The 12,498-nt window shown below is 36.9% G+C and overlaps 1 protein-coding gene across 4 annotated transcripts in view; it reads left to right on the top strand.

Moving 5' to 3' along the window:
- Positions 1–12,498, top strand: part of FIG4 (FIG4 phosphoinositide 5-phosphatase) — a 142,554-nt gene that overhangs the window by 84,728 nt on the left and 45,328 nt on the right. For 2 of the 4 annotated variants that reach the window (XM_021008176.2, XM_021008179.2), the window contains exons 20-22: positions 1,749–1,944; positions 4,996–5,078; positions 7,797–7,883. In XM_021008176.2, the coding sequence (XP_020863835.1) occupies positions 1,749–1,944; positions 4,996–5,078; positions 7,797–7,883 (366 nt within the window). The remainder of the gene's footprint in view (positions 1–1,748; positions 1,945–4,995; positions 5,079–7,796; positions 7,884–12,498) is intronic. The other 2 variants (XM_021008181.2, XM_021008180.2) reach the window with 1 other exon arrangement.

The following is a 12,498-nucleotide window of genomic DNA, read 5'->3' as shown; positions in this document are numbered from 1 at the left end:
GCCCTTTGATTGAATCCAAACTTCACAGAACAAATCCAGTTAATAAAAGGATTTGTGCTGTAAAACTTGGACTCTGCCAAAAGGCCGCATCCGAGGACGTAAAAGGTCGCATATGGCCTCAAGACTGCAGATTCCCCACCTCTGGTTTAGATAATAGCTATTAAAACTTATTAAAAAGCACTATAACATCTTTTGGCACATCTTGGGTATGTGTATACATGAACACATATACATATACATACTGGATATATACACATCTGTATATGTATGCATATATATGTGTGTGTGTGTGTGTGTGTGTGTGTGTGTGTGTGTGTGTGTGTGTGTGTGTACATGCATGCATTAGGGTTATGGTTTTACATAGAATACATGTGTCAGAATGGACTGCTCCGTATTCCAAAATAAAATATGCATGACTCTGAATGATCTTTAGTATATATGTGTGTGTACACACATATACACAAATACAAACATATATAGATGTGTATACATATGTGTGTATACAGATATATCTCTATACATATATTTTAAGAATTATTCAAAAGTCAAGTATATTTGATTTTGGAAGACATAATTCATTCTGATGCATTTGCTGTGTACATAACCCTAATACCCCAACAACTCCACCCTGTCTGTAGGACTAGCCCCCTCCTTGGGAGATGGGATTGTCTGGATCTATCTACCCATGGATTATTGAATGATATTTGTGCTTTTAGAAGTGGCCCATCAGTTATAATTGAAGGTGTTGCCAGTGTTTTATATTCAAGACCGGATCTGCTTTTTGATTTTTCACTCATTTTGTTACAGCATTTTCATCATTTTGTTACAAATAATCAAATTACTTGGATGTGTTTGTATGTCCATCTCTATATGGTGGAGAATTGTGATTTCCTTGGGGTATAGGCGACACTTAGAAAGGAAAATCTTTTTTCATAATAATAATGATAACTACAATAATAGCCAGCATTTATGTAGCACTTTAAGGTTTGTAAGGTGCACTACATATATTATCTCATTTGATCCTCATGACAGCCTGTGAGGAGGGTGCTATTAGTATCCCCATTTTAAATCTGGATAGCTTTTAAAGGCTTATGTGATAAAAAGAAGATGAAAAGTTATAAATGAATTTTACTGATTCCAAACATAAGCCTTTCCTCTCAAAAGTTTTTATTTTGTTATTTTTGTACTGGGTCTTCCTATCTCATCTAGTTCCAATATTGATTGGCATGGGAGGTTTTTGATTTGCTCTGTTCCCAACCTGGGCCAGTTCAACCCTCCTTAGGCAGCTTTGTGACCTCCTGCTCCTGGGGCATCATTGTATAGGTGCTGGACTTGGTTTAGCCTGCTGTATCTCAGAACTTCTGAGCTCTAATGATCCACCAGCCTCAGTCTCTCCAGGCAGGCTCCTCCTTATAATTCTAAGTTGCTATAAGACATGAAAATAGCTAAGTTGTGGGAAAATATTTTCATTACCCTCTGAACATCTTAAAACTTAACCAAAAGGATTAAAGTTGACATAAGAACGGCAAGTGCGAAGAGTAAAATACAGCATTTTTCATTTTAATGCCCCTCTAAGCTGCTGGCTTGTTTCTCATGGCATCATTCTTCTCTCTCCATATGTCTGAGAGTTAGACAGAATCAGGCCTTAGATTGTGTAGATGATTCAGTTGGAAGGTGCTGTGTACATTCATATTCATCAGAACTGATCTATTTTCTCTCTCTTCTATTTCCCTGTTTAAAAAAAAAAGAAATAAAAGCAATAGGGAAGAAACTGTACTACAAAGGAAAACAGCAGCTAGTGCCCCTCCACCTCCAAATGAAGAAGCTGTTTCAAGTAGTTCTGAGGATGATTCTGGAACCGACCGAGAAGATGAGGGCTCTGTTTCTCAGCGCTCCACACCAGTCAAGATGACAGATTCAGGCGACAGTACCAAAGTGACAGAGGTAAGGAAGGAGAGCAGCATATTTAATCCATGGCTGACAATTTGGGGAAGGATGGCAATAAAAATTCTCTCTTTAGGCCTACCACTAAGAGCAAGAAAACTTTAAACTGAGTGACTCAAATCCCTTTAATTGGCAATTTATGAGACATTTTGTAGTTTGAATGTTAATATAGAGATGATTGAAAGTAGGTGGCATTTTGAAATAGATTGTTCCTTTTTTTCATAAGATGATATAACTGGTTTTTAAAAAATATCTAAACTTACACTTCCAGGTGAATGTGGTTACCTTTGAAGTAGTCACCTTGAAAAGCTATACTTATTCCAGTGTTCCTACTCTTTCCCAGCATTTAAAAAAATCTCCTATTTAACCAAGATATATTAAGCACCTACTATGTGTCAGGCACTGTACTAGATACTGGGACTTAAAATGAAATAAAACAAAACAAAACAAGACAATCCTAGTTCTCAAGAAGATTATATTCTATTGGAACTCTTTTTAAAAATAACTTTAAAAGGGTACCAAATTTTATTCCTTTGGGGTTAGGCTTGTCTGTTAAAAAAAAATCAGGCACATTTCTTTATGGTCATACTGTGTATGTTAGCCCATATGAAGGGCTATTTAAAACTAAGGGAAAGTTAATCAATAGAAATAATCAGAATCATTAATGGAAATAGTGTTAAACATGAAATTATGGTAATTGCTTTTTAAAATGTTCACTGTAAGTCATCTGCATATAGTCTTCTACTTTAGACTCTTATTGAACAAGAATATTATGCACCTTATGTATTCTTTGCATCAGAATAGATTGAAATCACTTTAAACTTTATATACGTATCAGCAATAAAGTACAGCTCTCTAGATTAATGTATTAACTGTTCGTTTTAGCTGTTGGTTCAGGTGTGGTAGTAAGAAAAGCTACTTTTTTTCCTTTGCTAAGTTCTTTAAATTTGTATTTTTGTGTTATGTGTCTGCATAAAATCTTCCTCCACCAATGCATTTCTAACCAGCTTATGAATTATTAGGTGAGTTTTGTGTAGTTGCCTGTGATGTAGTCAGGTTGTGTTGTGCCCAGAGTAGAAAGCACGTCTCAGAAATATCAGAGAAAGGCCAGGTCTTACTGATTCTGAACCTAATGTTCTGTTGACTACACTACCCCTGTCTCTACTAAATTAGGGCCTGCCACCCAATTCACTGCAATTATGAATCTAATCTATATAAATTTTGTATTTGAAAGGTGTGGTGATGAGGGCCATTGTATTTTTCCCCTTCTTGATATAATTCTATTTTAGAATAAACCTCCATTTCACTGTTAAGTGGACAGTCACATTTACTCCCTTTGCTCTTATGAAAAGCCAACCTAAACAGTGTCTACCTGGCTGTGTCAGAAGTCAGCAACAAGCCAGCAGTTTAGAAAGTCTCTCTTCCTTCTCCTGAACCACAACAAATTGCTCTCAAGGCCAGTGTTTTCTGTGTGATATATGTACATTTTGGAAATGGGTTATATTCAAAGTCTGCTTGGCCCATAGAGATATAATTTTTTAAAGTGCCAATTTATGCTTCTCTCTGCTTAAGCTTCCAACAATGTCTAGAATAAATATTTTATTGATTTTTATTCTAGATTTTAATAAAATGGGTTCTTTTTGACAAAACAATAGCATAAATCAAAGTTTGTTTGTATGATTACTAATAATAGATTACATTGTCATAGCACTTTAAGGCTTACAAACATTTTAATCACAACATTGTAAGGTAGGAGGCTGTACAAGTATTATTATTAACAATTTTCACGTCAGGTAATTAAGGCTCAATAAATTGATGTTACTTGCCCATGGCCATATAGCTATTAAGGGTCCAAACTGGGACTCAAACCTAGGGCCTGTGAGTGAAAGACAGGCTCTCTTTCTACTATAGCATGGTGCTGTTTATAGGCAAATTATGTGGTTCTCATTTTAAAATAAGCAAAAGGCTTGGTGAGTAACTGTTGAGTATTTGAATTTTTATTTTTTTGCAAATAAGTATTACAACATTAAAGTTCTATGATTATAAAACCAAGATTTTTATTACACAAACGAAAAGATATAGAACAAATGTTACTTGCTAAATTAAGACAGCTTTTCATTTTTGTATGTTGAGGGAGGAAGGATAAGAAGAGAAAAAATATTTTTATTGAAAAAAAATTTTCAATTGTTAAAAAAAGCTATAGAAATATTGGTTTTTCAGTCTCTGCTTAAGTTGCCTTCTCTCCTATCTGTAGCAATCAAGCTAATCATTCCTGATTTCCAGAATGCACTTCCTCTACATTACTGCTTATTAATATATTTCTTTTAGGACTCAAAAGCTTTCTGGATGGCAGATTTAAGAGACTTTTTAACCATTTTTTGTAATCAAAGAATTAAACATTAAATTTCTTATGTCAGCTTACTTTAATACTTCACAATATATGTGATTTCATCATTGTGGTAGACACTCTCTCCACCAACAGATCACAACCATTCTCAGTCCTTAGTAGACAGTCTTTGTGGTCAGCACAATTCAGTCCCCTGGGGATCCAGCTTTCTGGTGATGAGCCTCTCTGCACATAGTTGGGTTGGTGCTCCCACAAGCAGCCTGTTGTTAGGACTGTGTTTGAAGCCTGTACTTGAAGCAGGACCTGGCAGAGCTTGTGCTCTGTTTATGTAGCCTTTAAGGATATAGGTCATTTGTGCACCACAGTGAGGCACACGAGCAGAATCCCTGTGCAGAATTAGTCTAAAAGAAATAGTAAGAGTTGATCCACAGGCCTTTTCCCATGTCATCTAGTTGAAACAATTTATCTTAATGAGTGCCTTGTTTTCTCTTGGTAAAAATGCAGGGAAATCTCATTCTGTTGTCTTCAGCTGAAAAGTTATATGAACAAATAAAAGTAGTAATACATGCATGCTTTTGTAAAAATTTTCACTTTCTCCCATCGGTTCATGTAGTCTTTGTCTTTGGAAATTATTAGAGTCCTGAAATTCTAAAAAGACTCATTGATATTATCTTTTTTTTTTTTTAACCCTTTCACAACCCCAGAATTTAGTGCAACCTATGAAAGATGTTTATGGGATTAACCTCTCAGATGTCCCTTCAGAAGAAGATCTCTCTATTTATACAAGGTAAGGTAATTCACCAGTTCAGCAACTATGTTAGACGCTGTGCTAGGTGCTAGAGTTATGAGAGTGATAATCTCTGCCATCCAGAAACTTAAAATCAGAAGTGTGTATGGGGAAGCCATGAACACAAACCATGATTCTGTAAGGCAGACTTGAGAGGCTGTGGGGCAGGGAGACCTGGGCTGCAGTCCCACTTTGGACACATATAGGCTGTGTGACCCTGAGCAGGTTACTTAACCACCCAGTACACCAATCTAGGAGACCCAATAGATGTTGATCTGCATTAAAGGCATTCCCTTGCTAATGAAATCGTATTTCATAGGATCATTGATTTAAAGGTAAAAGAACTCCTGAGAGGCCATGGAATTCAATCCCCTTATTTTATAGATTAGGAAAATGAGGCCCAGGGGAGTTATGTGATTCACTCAGGGTCACACAGCTAGTAAGTTTCTCAGGTGGCATTTGAACTCATGTCTTCTTGCCTTCAAGTCTAGTGCCCTATTCACTACTTTATGCTGCCTCTCCTGGATCACAGGTTCATTCCCCCCAAATGAGGCAGAAAGAATAGGCATGAAGTGCTATGAAATGTGGAGCCGGGGGGTTCAAAAGTAAATCGAAGTTTCCATGGAGGAGGTATCCCTTGAATCTTAAAAGATTTTATGTATTTTTTTTTTCTTTTTAGGCAATTGAAGTTAAGTGACTTGCCCTGGTCACACAGCTAGTGTCAAGTGTGTGGTCTGAGGCCGGATTTGAACTCGGGTCCTCCTGACTTCAGGGCCAGTGTTCTATCCACTGCACCACCTAGCTGTCCCTTTGAGTCCTAAAAGAAATGAAATATATTAATAAGCAGTAATGTAGAGGAAGTGCATTCCGGAAATCAGGAATGATTAGCTTGATTGCTACAGATAGGAGAGAAGGCAACTTAAGCAGAGACTGAAAAACCAATATTTCTATAGCTTTTTTTTTTGATAATTGAAATTTTTTTTTCAGTAAAAATATTTTTTCTCTTCTTATCCTTCCTCCCTCAACATATTGAAAAAGAGAGAACAATAAAACCCTTGTAATAAACATGTATAGTTAAGCGAAACAAATTCCCACCTTGGCCGTGTCCAAAAAATTATATTTTCATTTACAATGTAAGTCTATCCCCCCTCTGTCTGGAATCATGGTTGGTCATTGTGTTGATCAGAGTTCTTAAGCCTTTCAAAGTTGTATGTCTTTACAAGTTGTTAGTATTATATAAATTGCTCTCAGTACTATTCACTTTGTGTTCTGGTTTTACTCATTTCACCTATAACTTTGAATCTGATATAATTTTCTTAATAAAGAACATACTGTTGGGTTTAGAGCTGGAAGAGACTTCAGCCTAACAACAATGATTAGGATATTAATGATCAGCCCTGTATTAGATGGAAATATTGGGGTTCAAGGTAAAGACACAGGAGAAAGCGTATAAAAACCCCTGTGCTTTGTGAAACATAATACCAACCTAGAAACATTTGCTTAGATCTCTGAGTTAAAACAATCTCTTGCACAGAAATGAATACCCCAACAGTAGAAAAGTGTAAAAGTGCTTACATTTCTGGTATACAACTCTGGACTTTATACTAAAGTGTAAATATAATGATGCCTCTGTTAATGAAGGCTCTGGAAACAAAGATCCTTTTCTTTTAATAAAGTGGACTAGGGCATAGAGGTATTGGGGCAAGATCCAGCATCCTCAGTACTGGCTCATCAACTTGGCTGTCTCAGGTACCGCAAAGGCTGAAAGGAGGATGCACGGCTAAGACTCATATAGCATAGGAATAGTGACAGAATTATCTCCTTTAACCTCCAACTTCATGGAGGACCATCTCAATCCAGAAAAGTGGCAGCCTTCGTTAGGGGAGCTAAAAGTCCTGGGTAGTCCTCTTGTTCAAATTTTATAAAGCTAAATAAGAAAGACAGGATGGTTTAGTGCAAAGAACAAAAGGCTGAGTTCTGTCACATTTATTTATTTACTTTGTGAATGAAGGCAAATCAGTGCCTTTCTTGACTTTTAAAATAGACATACATTCCTTACTATGTTTTTTTGAAGTCAAAATGTGATAATTATTATAATGTTTTGAAAATTCTATATGAATATTATGTATTATTATTGCCTGGCTTACTATGTGTATGGAGTTGAGAGAATTGATGAAAAAAACAAACTTAATAACTAAAGAATGAAATTTAAATTCTTTTTAATGACTCTAAGTCCAAAACAGCTAATCAACCAAGTTTTTGCTTCACCTTTTCTGCTTTTTAAGGCATTTGAATACAGTATAGTGAAAAGACAATTGGATTTGAATTCTGAGGACCTGAGTTTGAATTATATCTCTATTCTTTATTATCTTGACCTTGAACAAGTCACTTAAATGAAGGGTTAGATAAATTATTTCTCAGTTCCCTTCATCTCTAACACCCATAATCATAAAATTGCATAATGAAGCCTATATTTGATGTGAAAAAGTACAAGTCAGGCTGCATAATGAAGGAAGCCTTACTCCACTTTTTTTTTTTTGCCTTGGCTGTAATCTGTGGATAAGCCCACTCTAAAATAGGAGAACAGCCTATGAGTATTTCATGCTTTCCTGAAATAACTATGTTACTATCATCCTAAAGAAAGCCTCATTTTTCTTGACCTACTAATATTGCAAGTTATTATTTCTCTTACTTGTGTCTATTCATTGCAATCTGTAGATTTGTTCAACTGGGACAGCATCAACACAGGCAAGACAAGAGTAACCAGCAGCATTGTTCTAAGCACTTAGATGGAGTTATAAAATTGTAAGTACTGTGTGATTTTGAACATTCATACACATCTAATTTTTTTAAAAAGGTTTGGCCATGAGACTGCTAAAATACAGTACCCTTCCCTCATTGCACCTTGACAGAAACAAGTGGGATCGATATGTGGTGATAGGGAGAAGGAGAGGCAGAGTTTGGGCTGTGTTTCAAGTGAGTACTTCAGGGGTTGTAGAAGTTGATGGAAATTGCTTCTCATTGATTGGAGGCAATTAAGGTGACTCGTTTGGCCCTAAAAATAGACTCCTCAACTAGATGACAGACTCTTTGAGTTCTTGGAGACTGTGTTTTCTATTAATTTTGTATTTCCCTCAGCACCTAGTATAGCAGTGAGATAAGTGCTGAATTTGGAATCAAAGATTCAGATCAGATTTCAACTCTGCTACTTATTAGCTGTGCAGCCCTGGCCAACTTAATTCACTTTTCTGGGCCTCAGTTTCCCTATTTGTAAAACGAGAGAGTTGCAGAAAAGATTCACAAGATTACCTTTGTCTTTAAACCTGTAATCTTGCATTATGATTCCAAGTAGGTGCTCAATAAGTGTTGAATGAATCCAGCAGGGATACATTACCTTTGACATTCCCATAAGCTCCTGTTGCTCAAGTATAGAACCTTTGAAGAGCCCAGGAAAATGCTGGGGAAAGGAGAGTATATCTGGCTGTATATACTTGGCTGCTTTTTTTTTTTTTAAAGTTAGGTCTTTTATTTTTCCTTTCCATATTAATTGGAATAACATGTTATTTTTGTAGGACTGAAGCTAGGCAAATCTTTTTTATATGTCCATACTAGATATTTTTTTCCAAGCTCCCAACACTTTGTTTTGGGAGAAAGGGGAAACAGTGTTTTAAAATCATAGAGTGAAAGACCCAGAAGAGGTTTTTTTTTTCTTTTTGTTTTAATAGTATTTTTTCCCAATTGCATGTCAAGACAATTCTTTTTTTCTTTTTTTTAATTTTTTTTTATTTTTAGTGTATGTTTTAAAAACTTTGGGTTACAAATTTTCTCCCTTCCTCCCTCCCCACCCACCCTCATTGTAAAGGCAAGCATCTTGATACAGGTTATAGATGTGTAATCATGCAAAACACTTCCATAGTAGTCCTGTTGTGAAAAACTAAGTATATTTCCCTTCATCCTATCCTACCCCCCAATTATTCTATTCTCTCTTTTGACCCTGTCCCTCCTCAGAAGTGTTTGCTTCTGATTATCCCCTTCCCTAGTCTGCCCTTCTCTCTATCACCCCCCTGCTCGCTTGTCCCCTTCCCCCCTTATTTTCCTGTAGGGTAAGATAGATTCCCATACCCCATTGAGTATGTTTTTCCCTCCTTAAGCCAAATCCCCTGAGAATAAGATTCACTCATTCCCTCTCACCATCCCCCATTTCCCTTCCACTGTAAAAGCCTTTTCTTGTCTGTTTCATGTGAGATAAATTTACCCCATTCTATTTCTCCCTTTCTCCTTCTCCCAGTATAATCCTCTCTTACCCCTTAATTTTATTTTCCAGATATCACTCCTTCATCTTCAACTCACCCTGTGCCCTCTATCTATGTATACATATATATAATTTTTTTCCCTCCCACTACCCTAATACTGACAAAGTACTCATGAGTTACAAATATCATCTTTCCCTGCAGGAATGTAAACAGTTCAACCTTAGTAAGTCTCTTATTATTTCTCTTTCCTGTTTACCTCTTCCATGTTTACTTGAGTCTTGTATTTGAAAGTCAGATTTTATATTCAGCTCTGGTCTTTTCCTCAGGAATGCTTGAAAGTCCTCTATTTCACTGAATGACCATTTTTTACCCTGAAGGATTATACTCAGTTTTGCTGGGTAGGTGATTCTTGGTTGTAATCCTATCTCCTTTGCCCTCTGGAATATTATATTCCATATCCTGTGGTCCCTTAATCTAGAAGCTGCTAAATCTTGTGTTATCCTGATTGTGTTTCTACAGTACTTGAATTGTTTCTTTCTGGCTGCTTGTAATATTTTCTCCTTGACCTGGGAACTCTGGAATTTGGCTACAATACTCCCAGGAGTTTTCCTTTTGGGACCCCTTTCAGGAGGAGATAGGTGGATTCTTTCAATTTCTATTTTGTCCTCTGGTTCTAAAATATCAGGGCAGTTTTCCTTGATAATTCTTTGAAAGATGATGTCTAGGCTCTTTTTTTGATCATGGCTTTCAGATAGTCCAATAATTTTAAAGTTCTTTCTCCTGGATCTATTTTCCAGGTCAGTTGTTCTTCCAATGAGATATTTCACATTGTCTTCTAATTTTTCATTCTTTTGGATTAGTGTTGCAGTGCCTTTATTTCTCAAATTGTCACTATCTTCCAATTTCTCCATTCTAATTTTTAAGGAAGTATTTTCTTCAGTAAGCTTTTGGACTTCCTTTTCCATTTGGCCATTTTCTTTTTAGGGCATTCTTCTCTCATTGGCTTTTTGGACCTCTTTTGCCATTTGGGTTAGGCTATTTTTAAGGTGTTATTTTCTTCAGTATTTTTTTGGGTCTCCTTTAGCATCACTCTCAGTTTTTCCTCTACTTCTCTTACTTGCTTCTCAAAATCCTTTTTGAGCTCTTCCACGGCCTGGGATAAATTCATATTTTTCTTGGAGGCTTTGGATGTAGGAGCTTTGGCTTCGTTGTCTTCTTCTGATTGTATATTTTGATCTTCTTTGTCACCAAAGTAAAATAATGTGGTCTGACTCTTTTTGTGCTGCTTGTTCATGATCCCAGCCAATTACTTGAGTTATAAACTCTTTGTTAAGGTAGGAGTCTGTTTCCAGTGTGGAGAATGTACTGTCCCAAGCTTCAGGGGTTTTGTGCAGCTGTTTTCAGAGATACTTGTAGGGACCTGTAAATTTTCAGTTCTTCCAAGATGGTATGATAAGGGGAGAGGTGTTTATTCCTTTCCTGGCCTGTGCTCTGGACTATGAGTGACCACAAGCACTCTTTTCTGTCTTGGAACTGTGAAGAGGGTTTTCTCTTCACAGCCACTACAAGCTCCACCATGCCAGCACTCCTCCTTGCCCCAGGACCGCTACCCAGAACTGAGACCCAGATCCAAGCAGGAGCAAAACAAGAGAATCCTGCACCAGCAGAGAGATCCCTGCAATCCCCCTCTGATCAGCCACCCCATTCCCCTTCAGTCTGTGGGCCGGAAGCTCAGGAGGCAGCCACTGCCCCGGAGGCCATGCTCTCAGGAACTAGAACTGAGACCCCACGTTCCTCTCTCAGCACCACAGAAACAGACTTTTCCCATCTGACCTTCTAAGTTGTCTATGGCATTTGTGGGTTGAGAAGTCTGAAAACTGCCACAGCTGCCCACGATTCAGTCTTCTGAGGCCTGATCCAGGTTCTCTGTGGCCTGCATGCCCACGTCAAACTGCGCTCCTTTCGCAGCCTGGCGTGATATACTTTTCTGATCAACCATCCAGGTTGTCTTGGGCTGGAAATTTGTTTCACTTTGTCTTTTTGTGGGTTCTGCTGCTTTAGAATTTATTTAGAGCATTTTTTATAGGTATTTGGAGGGGTTTGGGGGAGAGCTCAAGCAAGTCATTGCTTTTACTCCACCATCTTGGCTCCACCCCCCCCAAAACAATTCTTAGCATTCATTTTTACAAGATTTTGAGTTCCAAGTTTTTCTCCCTCCTTACCCCTCTCCTTCCACTCCCCTCTTCCTAAAATGGTAGACAATTTTATATAGGTTGTACATGTATTATCAAACAGAACATATTTCCATATTAATCACAGTTGTGAAAGAATAAAAGATCAAAAGGGAAAAACCCACAAAAAAGAATAAGTGAAAAAAGTATGCTTTGATCTACATTCAGAGTCGATCAGTTTTTTAACTGGATATGGATAGTATTTTCTTGGATCATTGTGTTGCTGAGAAGAGCTGAGTCATTCATAGTTGATTTTCACACAGTGTTGCTGATACTGTGTACAATGTTTTCCTGGTTCTGCTCATTTCACTTTGCATCAGTTTATACAAGTCTTTCCAAGTTTTTCTGAAATCTACCTGTTCATCATTTCTTATAGCACAATAGTATTACATTATATTAGTATACCACAACTTGTTTAGCCATTACCCAATTGATGAAATAATTTACCCATTCTACCTTTTCCTTCTTTCTGTACCCATTGTACTCCTTTTTCTCATCCCTTACTTATTTTTTATGTAATTCCTCCAATTTACTTTATGTGCATACCCTCTATCTATGTATATTCTTTCTAGCTATACTATTAATGATATAATTTTTAAGAATAACAGGTATCATCTTCCCATGTAGGGATGTAAACAGTTCAGCTCCATTGAATCCCTTATGTTTTCTTTTCCCTTTTTCTCTTTTTAGACTTCTCTTGGGTCTTGATATTGAAGATCAAATTTTTTTTTGTTCAGTTCTGGTCTTTTCCTTATGAAAGTTTGAAATCCCCTAGAAGAGATTTAAAGATATGACCTACTTCATCGCAGTTTTAGAGCTATTTTCAAACTACAGTTGAAAGAGTGACCTCCCAGAATATGGTGGTGATAATTATCTTGTCATTTTAAAATTTTTTTCCTTTTTCAAAAAAAAATCTTCACAACTAGTTGTAAGTTC

This window comes from Phascolarctos cinereus, unplaced genomic scaffold (assembly GCF_003287225.1).
Source record: "Phascolarctos cinereus isolate Bilbo 61053 unplaced genomic scaffold, phaCin_HiC Scaffold_5;HRSCAF=322, whole genome shotgun sequence".
NCBI lineage: Eukaryota > Metazoa > Chordata > Mammalia > Diprotodontia > Phascolarctidae > Phascolarctos > Phascolarctos cinereus.
The sequence above is the reverse complement of the archived record's forward strand: the minus strand, read 5'-3'. Positions and strand labels throughout refer to the sequence as shown.